The following is a 15,268-nucleotide window of genomic DNA, read 5'->3' as shown; positions in this document are numbered from 1 at the left end:
GATATATATAGACACAGTAATCTATGCAATGGGATATTGTGCAGCTGACAAAAAGCACAAGGAAACTGTATATACTGATGTGGGATGATTTCTAAAATATATTAAGTGGTAAGAGCAGGGTGTGGAAATCTATATAGTGGGCATACCATTTATGTAAGGAGGAAAAATATATTTGCTTGTGTAGGTATAAAATATCTTTGGAAAGATTTGCTAGAAATTGCTAACATTATTTGCCTTTGTGAAGAAATGCTGAATGGCTTGGGGCAGGATTGGGTAGGAGACTTTTACCATATACCCTTTTGTCCTTTTGTCATTGGGAATATTTAATTTATTCTGAAAATAACATATGATAAATAAAATATACAAATCGGGGAGGTTAAGAGTGAGGTGTTGAGCTGGACACTTCTTAGATGATATTTTATTTAGTCATTTAATCCTTATAATAATTCTATGTAGATTCTGATTTACTTCATTGGTGAGGTAACCTGGAACATTATTTTCACAGCTTAATCAAGTTGCACAGGTTGTAAGTGGTAGAGCTGGGATTTCTAATCTATGTCTCTTGGATTCCAAAGTACACTTTTTTTTCTGCCACTGCAAATAACAGTCTTACATGAAGGTTTTTTAAGATTCTGAATGACTATTAATTTTCCATTAATCAGCTATCCTACTATTACATACACTTTACAAATATTTATTATTGTTGGGTATTGTTTTCTTAAAATGTAGGACTTTGAGATATTTTCAAATTTGAATTGCAGTAAATTGTTGCCTATGTTTTTTTTTCTTTTTAAAGCTCCAAACTAGGGTTATTTGCCAGTTTAGATCATGCCATTTGCCTACAATTACATTTATTTTTTAGAGGAGGATACCGGAGAAAACAGCTTTCGTCTCTTACAGAAACTTAACTTTTTTTTTTTTTTTTTTTTTTAAGGTTTCCATGGGTGAACTACCAAGACAGCAATCTCAATATTTCAATTCCGGTGTTTAGTATTCATGGCAATCATGATGATCCCACGGGGGTAATTATTGTGTTCTCATAGTTTGTTGAAAGTTTAGAAATGGCGAGTTTATTGTGTCTGTGGAACTTTCTTCCCCTTCTTCCCAGTAATTTATAGTCAAATTGACTTTTTAAATAACTGGTTGTCATTCATTTAGGTTTCTATCTCCTTTTTATATTTTTATTTAATTCTGGAATAAGAATTGGTACATGAGCCATGCTTCTATTTCTTTAGTACTGACCGTAAATAGCCAGAAGTAGGAATAAAATACCTAACATTTGTATGGTGCTTTACAGTTTTATCAAGTGGTTTTGTATCTGTTATCTCATAAAATCTCACCTATAGGAAATGATTGCTTTATCAACAGTTTTAAATCTAAATTAACTTCTCTTATTGCCTGTTTGATATGGAAGTAAGATTAAAGGTCTGAAATTCAAAATATCTTTTTGTCTTACCTATTTATCTCCTTAATATTACAAAGCACCTATTTCATGGCTGATTTTTAATTTTTCAGTAGTGATAGTGAAACATAAGTTTTGATGAAATGTTAACTTTGCGTTTAGCATGTGATTCCTGTTGTAATAGGTGATTTGTAATAGTATTAGAAAAAAGGTAGTAAATGCTTTTACTGTTATAATTTTGATTTTAAGAAGACTGTATCCTAATCTGTGTTTTTTTAACTGGTATATGGAGTATGCTTTTAATATATAATAATATTATATGCAGATTAGTTGTTTTTAGATACACATTAATATTCTTTGAAAATATTTTGTGCAGGCAGATGCACTCTGTGCCCTGGACATTTTAAGTTGTGCAGGATTGGTGAATCACTTTGGACGTTCAATGTCTGTGGAGAAGATAGATATTAGTCCAGTTTTGCTTCAAAAAGGAAGCACAAAAATTGCTCTCTATGGTTTAGGTAAGATGGCTTTATTTTATTATTTATATGTACTTTGCCATTTGGTAAAAGTGATATAAACAAATATCTAGTTGTTCAAACAACTGGCAAATGAGATTCTGTAGATAACCTTGTTGTTTGGAAAAAAGTGGAAGAAAACGGATTATTCCTTGTTGGTGACTAAAAATTGATAAGATGGTTTTGGCCAGATAAAATTTTTTAGTATTTAATTAGGACTGATAGTCCTTACATTCTTGGTGTTAATAGCAATTTTGGTGAACAAAAATTTTTCATTTAATATCTATTTATTGATTTTTCCACTTTTTTTAGACTTAGATATAGCATCCCGAAAGGTAGAATTATAGGATACTTAGAAAAACTGCATTTTTTGTGTGTGTGATGTCTTGGAAGCCTTTGAAAGATCTAGAGATACATTGTCCGATATGGTATCCACTAGCTTTGTGTAGCTATCAAGCACTTGAAATCTTGAAATGGGGCTACTCTGGATTGAGCTGTAAGTGTAAAATACACATCAGGTTTCAAAGACTTAGGAAAATAAAAAGTAAAATATCTCAATTTTTTTCTATTGATCGCATGCTGAAATAATATTTAGTGTATACTGAGTTAATATAAATATATATTGAGTTGGTGCTCTGGAGCTATCATGTGAAGGTCCCTGAAGCTGCTGGTCTCCTGCAGGGTGGGGTGAGGAGAGGATGTGCCAGAGGCCCTGGGATGGGACGGGGGAGGGTCACAGTTAGGCTGTGCATGATGCTGCCTCAAGCTCAGCTATTTGCTACACCTCAAGATACACACAAACACCTGGGAGTTGTTTTTCAGGTTTACAGCAACAGAGTAGATTTTATTTATTTAATATGTGTAATGTATTATGTAAAGTTTAAGCAATGTAAATGACATTTTGTTATTTATTAAGACAAACACCAGTTGTCCTCTGCCCATTTATTTTCTCCACTGTTGCCTAGCAAAACACTTATCTGCTCTTTGAAATACAATTGTTAAAAATTAACTTCACCTGTTTCTTTTCATTTGTTTTAATGTGGCTACTAGAAAATTTAAAATTATACATTTGTGTTCCGCTAATGGCTCATGTTATCCCTATGTTAGACGGTGCTAATTTAGAACTTTTATCTATAATGCTCAGAAAATATGCTTTATCAGCTTCATGATCTTCACCTTATTTAGTGTCCAGTAGGTGAAAGCCTCTTTGTTAGGCTTATTCCATTATGTATGAAAGGCCAAAGGGCCTACTAACACTATTTTAAACAGTGCATTCATTATTTTGTATAGATTCTCTCTCAAGTATTTTTGAGGCAAGAAATAATGTATTTAAAGTTCATTTATTGTTTTCTTCCTTGGTTTAAGTTCAGCTTGAGGTTTTATTTGCTTTAGGATTAGTGCAATAGCTTTAAGTATTGTTTTTATTGTGTTTAGACTATCGTAAAAGTTGTATTCCATCTTGAATCAACCTTAAAGTACCCTGAGAGAAATTGGGGAAAAATTTCACACTGCAGTTCTTCAACATAGTCTTTATTCTTTAATTTTTAAGTGATATTTAGTATAATAGAGACCTTAGAAGATCTAATTATTTATTTTAATTTTTTTGAATATAGTTTTAAAAGTATAATTGTAATGGACAGTTGATTTAGTGACTTTCTGTAGAGCTTACAGTCTTTCTCCAAGTAAAAAAGCACATCATTGATGTCTGTATTTTAGAAATATGGAAAATAAGATCTGGATATTATGTCTGATTCTGCAAGTGATAGCACAGAAAGTGAAATACACTTTCTTAAAAAAGCAATAACAGGTGTTTTAAATCACTATGTTAGGGATCATATCTCCAGAAAATGGTTGCTTCTCCCACTTTCAGGCTAGATGGATCCTATTCTACCCCAGTCACCACCAGAAGCCACACATCTTCCGTCATCCATTGTCTCCCAACCTCTCATCCTGTCCTGGTCCCTTTCTCTACCCTCTATGCCTCCCCTCAACCCAGTCCTTTTCTATGCATTCTTGAACTCTCGTCTTATATTCAGCAAATTCCCTCCTACCGTCAGTGTCTTCTCTGAGTGTTGCCTTTGCTTTGAGGCCTTCAGTGAAACCAGGCTGGCGCCTGAGGGTACTGGGTCTCATGCAGTTCTTTTACCCTTGGATTTAGGGCTGCAGGGGATGGTGGTTCTTGCTACCCACAGCCACTTCCTTTCCTGCCTGAAAACACTCTGCTCCCTCGAAGCTTATGCCATCCGACTAAACTTCCCTCTTCTTCCCCTCAGATTTTTTATCTACCTCTCTTCACATTTTGTCCATGTTCTCTGTGCTTTAACGCTTAAATAGATCAACCTTCAGTTACATGTTCTGCATTCCACCTCAGCCATCTATTCCATTTGTCTAGCTAGCTAGAAGTGGTCTAGCCCCTGGACTTCTGCATTGATGATTCTTCCTCATCCTTTAGGTTTCAGCTTAAATGTCATCTTCTGAGGGCCTTCCCTAATCACCTTGTGAAGTAACTCTTGCTTTCCACTGTTATCCCCATCTGAGCATCCTGGTTTATTTCCTTTTTATAGTACTTATAATTTGTAATTATTTTGTTTGTTTACTTGTTTTTTTGTTGTCCTTTTTCACTAGACCAAGGCAGTCCTTTGGGGTACAGGAAGAATTTAAAAGTTATTCAATTATTAAAACATACAGTATTTTAATTTAAAACATAATATCCATGAGAATATTGTGTTTTTAAAATACATTTATATTTTTAATCTCATGACTTTTAATATCTTTCTGTGCATTTTATATGTTAGATCAAAAGTACATATGTATTTGTAATTTATATTCGTGAAAAACATCATTGAAATTTTACTAAGAATTTAAACATAACAAATTAAAATTTTTATTCCATATTTTCTGATTTTGAAGGTTTATAAACTTGAAATGGAAAACATCATTTGAATACAACTAAGTGTTCAGCATCTGTTATGCAAGAACCAGGAAAATAACTACTTGTAAATAATGATCCCAGATTTCAAATGTATCTCTAATAGTAAAATGAAATACTTTGAGAAGCATGTAATTTAGAAGCATAATATGTTAATTTTTTAAACGAAAGTAAGAAAACTTTTAAAATACTATAATGTCCATTTCAGGATCCATTCCAGATGAAAGGCTCTATCGAATGTTTGTCAATAAAAAAGTAACAATGTTGAGACCAAAAGAAGATGAAAACTCTTGGTTTAACTTATTTGTGATTCATCAGAACAGGTAAAATTAGTCTGCGAAAATTTGTGAGCCCATTATTGAAGTTCCCAAAACCTCTGTTGCCAAACTTATTTCTGTAAAGTGCCCTTTATTCTTTCAAGTTGTCAGCGCAGGATCAGTCAAAACTTAGATTTGCTTTGTGTGACTGCATTTTGAAATTGTTTTTAGTAAATGTTAATACCTGTAAATGAACATAGCATATGGATAAGTTATAATATTACTAAATTCAGCCAAAGAAATAGAATGTGACTTCTGCATTATCCCATACTAGTCCTTGATCCTATCTCTCTCCCCCTTCCCCAGAGATAAGCACTGTCCTCAATTTTGAATTAATCATTCCATTGTTTTTTCTTTTTTATTCAATCATATACACACACACACATATATATAAGATAACGAATATTTTATTTAGTTTTGGTGTAAGTGGAATCTTGCGGTCTGTTTTACAGCAAGCCTATTATGGTTAACATTATGATAGTGAGATTCATCCATTTTGATGCTTATTAGTGTAGTTTTTTCACTAATGTATATAGTTATACTTTTTCTGAATATTTTGGATTAGTTCCAGATTTTTGCTTTTATAAATCTTGCTTATGAACATTCTTGTACACATCTCCTACTCCTACTCCTTGTACATATATGCAAGTGTTTTTTCAGAATGTGTAAATATTGCTAGATGAACTTTCTTTTGCTAGTAGTTTTAAGATGTTTAATCCATTGGTAAGGTACAGGATTGATTGAAAAGAAGAGAGCGAGCCTTGAAGAAGCAAGATTTATATGCATTAAAAAAAAATACAAGGTGATGATGGTGATGGCAGTGAAACTGATAATGGATGGGACAAACCTGAGGTTATCAAAGAAGAATCCAAGAGATTTGGAGCCTGATTATATGTATTTTATTACTTATTGAACAAATATTTATTGAATGCAGAATGTTCTGTGGTATTTATGTTAAATACTAGATAAAAGAACTGTGTTAGGAGACAGACTTATGACATCCTCTGGAATCAGTTATGCCAGTTTGGAAGAACCGTCCAGAGTTTTGATATGTGTGTTTCCATACTACTTTTTCCACAACTGGGAGTTGTTCCTTCTCTTGCTCAGGGCATCCCAGGTCTGCTACACTTTCTGTTATTCCAAAATAGGGATAAGTCAGAAGGAAAAATCGAAGTGATTCCAAGAATTTAAGCCAGGCTGAAAGGGAGAATGGCAGACTTGTAAAATGTTTCTTTTTTTTGCTCAAATTGTTCCAGCTTTTGCCATTGGAAGCTCTTTCAGGGTAGCTCCTGTGCCCTTTCAACTTGCCCTATCTTTTCTTTCTTTATCTTCTTTTTCTGTTTTTTTTTTAGCACTTACTTTCTGGCACCACAAGATACACCAGGCTTATTGTGTATTAGAAACGAAGTTATTGGCACTAGGTGTGCTTATTGTTCCTAGGGCCAGCCCTCTCATCGAACAGTTAGAAATAAGTATGTACTCCACCCATGCATATGCACACATTTATATTTATTACCCATCTATATATTTTTAAACAAACAAATGAACATGAGGTCATAACCGATGCTAGTCAGACCCATAAGGTTCATTTTAGTGTCCCTCTTTTCCTTATTTGTAACTTTCTCTTAATAGTTAGAAATCTGGCTCTCATTATCTAACTATATTTACTGATTTTTTGAATCCTGATTTGCGTATAAGGTAATTTCAGAATTGCTAACCCATACCATGTAAGAAGCCTAGGGTACAGTGTGTTTGTGTTTGTTTTGTGGTAACTATATCTAGTCAGAACATCATTTTCCATTGTTACTTAGGTCAGCTTCTTTCTTCCCACTCTGGTTTTGTGATTCCTTTGTCACCGTTTGCATTTCTAGATACTTCTTTTGTTGTTTTTATGGACTTATAAGAAATAAAAGATTTTCTTAGATCGAGTGAGAATTTTGAATCCCTTTGCATTTTACTTTATTTCACATTTGTTTCTATATATCAACTGGTTTCTTTCACATGTTGCAGAAGAAGGAAGAATTTGAAGCAGAAGAGATTTTGTCATGTGAAATATTTCAATAAGAATGTTTTGATCAACTTCTAGGTCACAAATAAATAAGAGTCAACCTGCTAGCATATAATCTTCACCTTTTCTTTCATAAAAGTGTCGGAATCCATAAACAGAATTGCATTGAGTTATATCAGAGAGTTACTCTACTTTTCTTCAGTAACTGCAATAATATCAAAACTTAGATATATAAAAACATTCCTAGATACACGAGTCTGCTGCTTCTCTGTTTTCATTTACTGCTCTTCTGTATGTTGATTCTGCTTCAGCCACCCTGATCTCACAGTTCCTTGAACTCTGTGAACGCATTCTCACTTCAGCACCTCTCCCTTCAGCTATTCCCCCAGCCTGCTACTTTCTTCCCTTTCATACTTGATCTCTCATCTCAGTTCTTTGCTTGCTTGTCAACTGTCTGAGAGGCCTTTCCTGACCAGCCTCCCTGGAGAAGCACCCTCCACTTCTCTGCCACTTTTTTCTTGACTCTTCTTTATAGCACCTGAAAAATCATACAGATTGTATTGCTTGTTTCCTCCACTATAGCAGGGACTGTGTGTTCACTGCTGTGCCTCCAGTGTGTAGGAGAAGCCTCCACACAGCAGGCACTCAGTAAACATTTGTGGAATGAATGAATAAATACCAGTTTGGAATAAGTGAATGCTAGGTGGAAGTATTTGAACACTTCTCCGTAAATTCCCAATAACATAAGTCAATTTCAGGAAAACATTTTCCTTCTTGTGTTCCCTCATTTTGGGTTTTCACACATGTTTTACTAATAGCAACAGATGTAGTTATAAAACTAGATTTTGCAAATCACCTACTCATGATATTTTATTCAATATTGAAAACTCTTATCTCATATGTAAGGTTGGTACTTTTGCTCCCATTATTTTTATAATAAAGAAAAGAAACATGATGTTCAAAATGATTGGACATATTTAGAGATTTGTTTTTATACCACAAAGTTTAGACTTAATTCACTTTCATTTTCTGTATTCTTTCTTGAATGTATAATCAGACCAGTTTATAGGTTTTTATCGTTGGTAGTGCCCATGCTTTTATGACTTCCCTAAGGAGGGTCATTACTCTATGAAGTCTTTTGTGATCTGCTACCTAATGTAGAATTGCTGCTTTCTCTTTGGGACTTCTGGTATAGTAGGCCATGTAACAATTATTTTTGTTTGACATATAACAGTTATTTTCTTTCTGTGTCCTGCATATTTGTAAACCCCTTGAGGGCAGGACTTAGGCATTGATTATCTTTGTATCACTAGACTTTTGCATAGTTCCTGGCATGTAGAAGGAATTTAATATATCTTTAGTGAATGGATAAAGAAATACCTGTATAGACTTATTTCAGGTGAAATTTTTCTACCTCTGAGTCATTTTCTTATTTATTTTTAAAATTCTTGGTATAGGAGTAAACACGGAAGTACTAACTTCATTCCAGAACAATTTTTGGATGACTTCATTGATCTTGTTATTTGGGGCCATGAGCATGAGTGTAAAATAGCTCCAACCAAAAATGAACAGCAACTCTTTTATATATCTCAGCCTGGAAGTTCTGTGGTTACTTCTCTTTCCCAAGGAGAAGCTGTTAAGAAGTAAGTAATTATTATATATTAATAATTAAGTTTTTAAAAAATTTGCTGTAACAGTCTACTAATCATCCTATAGGTTCAAGTCACTAATGGTATTGTTTATATGATAGATTTATTAATTAAAGTTGATCGTTCTACATAGTCTTATTATTTTCTCAGACTATAACCCATTCTCAACAGTAGAACACTCAAATGGTGTTAATTTTGCTGCTCACTAGGCAAATTCAAGACTAACCTTGTTATTTATTCAGTTTCAAGTTTGGGTACTGTAGATGATTACCAATTTTACAAAATCAGTTTATAAACAGTTTCATCTAAAACTATTTAACTGAGATTTTTCTGGTTATAAATGCAATATCATTTAAAAAATTCTTTTTGGGGGAATTGTGCAATAAAAGAGTAGTTTATAGTGATTAAATTCAACTTTTATGATAGGTTTTAACCTTTGAGTCCATTCAAGTTCTGATTGTTATGAAATTCAGCATTGGTTTAAAGAATATGGTAGTAGTATTTAAGTTTGTTGGTTTTTTTCTTTATGGTTCCACTGCTAATTAATTTTATGTATGCACATATGTGTATTCTATTACCATAGTCTAAAAACATTTTATTATAATTATGTTTATGTCTGTCTTTTCTTACTAGATTTTATGTATGTTCAGACAGGAAAAATGATGACTGAATGGATTTTGTTCTGGGGAAGAATTTTTTTCCCGCTTTTTTCCCTGTGATACAACCTTAAGATTAAATTTCCAAAAATATATATATATTTTTTGCAGTTTTAATATTGAGCTTTTTAATTTTAATTCAGAATCATTTGGCCATAACTTGAGGTAAAGCATCAGTGTTAAAATTTAAACTACAAATTTAAAGAATTTTCAGTACGTCTTTGCTTTTTAGAGCAACACAATATGTAAGCTAGCCCCATGACAAGCAGTAGCATTTTATGTGTAAGCATACCATTTTTAGATTTTTATGGAAAAGGTTAAGTTATGCATTTTTTTCCTATTAAAGGGATAAATAGCTTTCTTTAATCAGTATCTCAAGACTCATTTTTAATGCCTACACTAATTAGATGGATGAAGCTGTTTAACAAGGACCCAAACATACCAATTTTGGCAACATACTGTAAAGTTATCATCTCAGTCTAACCAACCACATTTTCTGCCTTCAAAGTACTTTCCATGATTATATGGATAGTGGTTTCACTTGATTTTCCCTTATGGAAGTGAGGAAAGGATTCATCTTTAAAGTAGCATTTTAAACTAAAATTTTATGACTTACATCAATAATATGAAAGGGTTAGGAAGAATTCACTTAATAAAGTAGTCCAGATTATGGACATGTACCTCTAAATAAATGTTTTAGGGTTCTACTTTTGGCACATTGTATTTTAAATATCAGTTCAATCCTTCCTTTAAGAAAAGTAACCAAAGTGAAGGGTATTTTTTCCCATCAATCCATGACCGTCAAAAAGGAAGTGAAAGTCTGAGATGATTAAGAGGTATGGACCTTGCCCAGTGTTTATTTTCTGGTAGGTGCTCTGACTTTTGATTTAAAATGATTTAAATACACATTAAAAGCAATAAACGCTTATCTGTATATTTAGATTATTAAGCCTATGCATGATGCACTGCAGTTAAAAACACAACCTTCTATGTTTCTCTGAGATATAATTAGCAAATTATTTACTAAATTCATTTTCATTTTTCAAGTCTGTTTTACCGGAGCACCTAGTATAATGCCTGACATATACCAAGTACACAATAAATAAATATCTGTGAATTTCAATGCTTGAACATGAATTTTTATGCAATTTTATTGAGATATAATCACAAAACAGTCATTCAAAATTTACAATCAGTTGTTCACAGTATCGTCATATAGTTGTGCTTTCATCACCACAATCAAACTTTGAACATTTTCATTACTCCCAAAAATAAAATGAATATTAAAATAAAAAAGAATATTCCAAACACCCCATTCCTCTCCTCCCCCCATTAAACATTAATTTTTAAGGGTATGAGTTTATAAAGACATGTTTTGTCTAAATGGAGTTAGAAATATGATAGTTTTGATGTGCATATTTTCCTGAGGAAATTTACAGTGTGCCTGGGCTTTCTTCTCCTCTCCATTTTAGGCATGTTGGTTTGTTGCGTATTAAAGGGAGGAAGATGAATATGCAGAAGATTCCTCTTCACACAGTGAGGCAGTTTTATATGGAGGATGTTGTTCTGGCTAATCATCCAGATATTTTTAACCCAGATAATCCTAAAGTGACTCAAGCCATACAAAGCTTCTGTTTGGAGAAGGTAATTCTTTTAGCTAAAGGTCAATGAGATCTATTTTAGTTGAGAGATTATTTACACTGAATTAAATAATTCAGTAGAGTAGAGAGGAGCCATTTTATTAGTTAATACTGCCATGTAGTCTGTAAGGAGCCACTGTTGTTAGGTAAATAGGTTCAATTGTGTCAAAGATATTTTTTTAAAAATTATTTTAAGTAATTGAGAAGAAGGAATGCTATATATAAAAGAAACTTTAATTAAAACCTCCTCCAAGTTCTTTTCCTCCTTCTCAAGAACTTGTACATAATCTTTTCTCTTTTTTTTTTAATCCTGGCTTGATGATTTGTTGTTCATTTTGTTTACGGAAAGCAGAGAGTGGCTTCGTTTAGGGAATTAGGGGGATATTGTGTTGGATGGGGAGAGACAGCCTGTCTAATAGTCTCCATTAAGCATCCCTCCCTTCCACCCTGAAAGCTACCCCAAATAAAATCTTTAAATGTGATCACTATGCACCTTTTAGCTTTAGCCTAAGACCTGTATCTCCCCTTCTATGCAGATTGCCACACCTAATTTGTAGAAATTCTGGAGCCACTGTTGAAGTTGGTGAATGCATGTACTAATATGGTTGATAGCTTGATGACATTAATTGCTGACACTTACTAAGTTCTTAGTCTGTGCCAGCTCTTCTGCTTTATATTTTATTTTCATAAAAATATGAAGGCACAATAATTACAATCACTAATATTCATTGAATGCTTGTATGTTTGACACTATTGGCAGTATTTTATATTTTATATATGATTTTGTATTTTATATTTAATCCATTCAACAATGCTGTGAAGTAGGGTGTACCGTCTACATTTTAAATACAAGGAACTGAACTTCAGATAAAGTAACAAGCCCAATGACATGGCTTTTCTAGCAGTGCATAGCTCACGTAAGTGAAAAGGGAAAGTATGCTGACTTCATGATGATTGGATCCAGAAACTCAAATTTAAATTAGGATTGTAGATCTGTTTCTGTGCCCAAACCCTATAGCCCACACTGATTATTTCTATGTTAAACTTCACTATAAGGAACACATTTTCACATGGTGGCTTCCAGATTTATATTGTCTTTATAGCTAATAACTTTCTAGCTGAAAGAATAATTATCTTTCCCAGTAATTCCAACTATACCCCTGGCATTGAGTTTCATTGCATCAAGTAGGGTCATGTAATCATCCCTAAACCTAATGTGTGTAGCCAGGGACATGGAAAATGCAGTGACTGGCCAGGCCTGAGTCATGGGTCCTTTTCTGGAGTCAGCCCAGGGTTCTTAATCTTGACACTATTGAAATTTTGGACTGGAACATTCTTTCTTGGGTGGTGGGAGGCTATCATGTGCATTATAGGATGTTTAACAGCAACCTTGACCTCTACCCACTGGATACCAGTGGCAGGACCCCCCACCCCCACCCCGCAGTCATGACAGTTGAAAATGTTTCCAGACATTGCCCTTGGTTGAGTACCACTTGGTCAGCTCTACCCATCTGAACTCTTTTAAGTTAGGACCCATATGTTTCTTTTCAATCTCAGCACTTGACTTAGTATCTGGCAAAAAGTAGGTGCTCTCTAAATGTTTGAATTGAAAGAACTAACCTAGCAGATGTTATTCTTATAGATCTTACTATATGGTCTGGCAATCCCACTTCTAGGTATATACCCCCAAAAATTGAAAGCAGGAACTCGAATATACTCGCACACTGATGTTCATAGTGGCATTATTCATGATTGCCAAAAGATGGAAGCAACTAAAGTGTTCATCAACCAATGAATGGATAAACAAAATGTGATATGTATACACAGTAGATTATTATTCAGCCATAAAAAGGAATGAAGTTCTGATACATGTGACAACATGGATTAAACCTTGAAGACATCATATTGAGTGAAGTAAGCCAGACACAAAAGGACAAATAATTGTATGAGCTCACTTATTTGAAATAATAAAACAAATCCCTAGAGTCAGGAACTAGAATATAGGTTACCGGGGGCCTGGTGGGGATAGGGAATGGGGAGTATAGGGAATGGGGAGTAGGGAATGCTTAAATTTTACAGAGTTTCTATTTGGGCTTATGGAATACTTTTGGTAATGGATAGTGGTGATGATAGCACATAAAGTAAACATAATTAAATACACTGAAATATATATTTGAATGTGTTTTTATGGAGAAATTTTAGGTTGTACATATGTTACTGGAATAAACTTTTTAAAAAAATCCATAGGTCTGTAAACACAGTGAATCCTGAAGTAAACCAGAGACCATAGTTAAGAGTATGATTATAAAAAATGTTCTTTCATCAATTGCAAGAAATGTACCACACCAATGCAAGGTGTAACAATAGGGTCATTATGGGAATACATTTTATGCATGGTTTTTCTGTAAACCTACAACTTCTCTGACTTAAAAAAAATGTAGTTGAAGCCAGTGACATCTTACCAGACATGCTGTTCCAGTTTGTGAAAGCTGCTGTTATGCAAAATACTAGAGATAGATTGGTTTTTATAAAGGGGATTTATTAGGTTATGAATAACCTAAGTTCTAAGGACATAAAAATGTCCAAACTAAGGCATCAACAAGATGATACCGTCACTGAAGAAACGCCAATGGCTTCAGTTATACCTGTCAGCTGAGAAGGCATGTGACTGGTGTCTGCTGGTCCTTTGTTCCTGGGTTGCATTTCAAAATGGCTTTCTCCAAAATGTCTCTGGGCTTTGTGTTAGTTCCTGTCTCTCAGCTCCTGTGCGTCCTTGCTTCTTTCTCCCAGGGCCTTTCTTTCTAAGCGTCTGTGGGTCTTCTCATAGCTTCTCCAGGGCAAACTCTGGGCTTTGTCTCTTAGTTTAGCATCTCCAAACATCTTTCTGTCTCTTAAGCATCTGTGTCTGTGACGGCCCTTGGCTTCTCCTGGGGGCAAACGCTGGATTATGTATCTTAGCTGCTCTCCAAAATGTCTCTCTCAGCTTCTCTGAGCCCCTTGTTTCCGTGGCTCTCTTAAAGGACTCCCGTGATCTAATTAAGACCACCTGGAATGGGTGGGGTCACAACCTCCATGGAAATGATCTAATCAAAAGGTCTCATCCATAGTTGGGTAGGTCACATCTCCATGGAAGCAATCATCAAAAGGTTCCACCCAACAAGATTGGATTAAAAGATCAGGCTCTTCAGGAGTCCATAACAGTTTCAAACAAGCACACATGCCAAGCCTCCAAATGCCTGCTTACTCCATCACACCTTTCTGAGAGTCACTACCTTTATCCTTCTGTTGAGAGAAGTGGCACTAGGACTGGGGTGACCAATTGTCCCGATTTGCCCAGGCTTGTCCTTTTTCAGCACTGAATTTTCTGCATTTCTGAAAATCCTGTCAGTCCCTGGCCAAACAGGACAGTTGGTTACCCGAAGACAGTCCTTCCTGTGGTAAAAGACCAGCTAATTACTGTGATTTAATGAACTTCACTGAATTGTATACATGAAAATAATTTAAATGGGAAATGTGATATACATATGTTACCACAATTTAAAAATATAAAAAATAAGTAGTGAAATGACTAAAACTAGATTTATTTGGTTTAAGTTAATGAGTTGAGGGGGAAACCATATTGAAATAGGATTAGAAAATTTGAGAGGAGTAATGTTCTAAGTTCTCTGGCCAAAGAGTAATTTTAGAGATTGCAACATTATTATATTAAGAACTTTGATGAAAGAGAAGCATTCAGGAATGGTATCAATGGGGACATTAAAAGAAGGTGTACTTAAAAAGGCGTAATTATAAATGAGCTAGGAAATAAGGATGGTTTTGTAGTTTAGGAAATTTTCTTTGGAAGGAATTTAAGATACTAGTCAGACAGCTTAAACTAAAATTAGCAGTTTATTAATCTTTATATATTTTTATTTTGAGATTGAAGAAATGCTTGAAAATGCTGAACGGGAACGTCTGGGTAATTCTCAACAGCCAGAGAAGCCTCTTATACGACTGCGAGTAAGTTCTATTTATTATAAATTAAACTTTGATAAATTTGCAACATTAGAAATATACAGTATGCCTGGATTTTCATAAAAACCTTAAGGAGTGTGCTTATAGTAATAAGCGCAGTCACCATTGGGAGGCAAAAATATTAAAGCTCTAAGGATT

At 34.1% G+C, this 15,268-nt stretch overlaps 1 protein-coding gene across 3 annotated transcripts in view; it reads left to right on the top strand.

Annotated features, from left to right (window-relative positions):
* The window catches only part of MRE11 (MRE11 homolog, double strand break repair nuclease), a 77,226-nt gene that overhangs the window by 10,856 nt on the left and 51,102 nt on the right, over nt 1-15,268 (top strand). For all 3 annotated transcript variants that reach the window (XM_037841142.1, XM_037841140.1, XM_037841141.1), the window contains 6 exons: nt 935-1,022; nt 1,779-1,920; nt 5,055-5,169; nt 8,629-8,814; nt 10,949-11,120; nt 15,035-15,115. In XM_037841142.1, coding sequence (XP_037697070.1) covers nt 935-1,022; nt 1,779-1,920; nt 5,055-5,169; nt 8,629-8,814; nt 10,949-11,120; nt 15,035-15,115 — 784 coding nt within the window. The remainder of the gene's footprint in view (nt 1-934; nt 1,023-1,778; nt 1,921-5,054; nt 5,170-8,628; nt 8,815-10,948; nt 11,121-15,034; nt 15,116-15,268) is intronic.

Source organism: Choloepus didactylus, chromosome 6 (assembly GCF_015220235.1).
Source record: "Choloepus didactylus isolate mChoDid1 chromosome 6, mChoDid1.pri, whole genome shotgun sequence".
NCBI lineage: Eukaryota > Metazoa > Chordata > Mammalia > Pilosa > Megalonychidae > Choloepus > Choloepus didactylus.
This window is presented reverse-complemented; position numbering and strand designations above follow the sequence as displayed.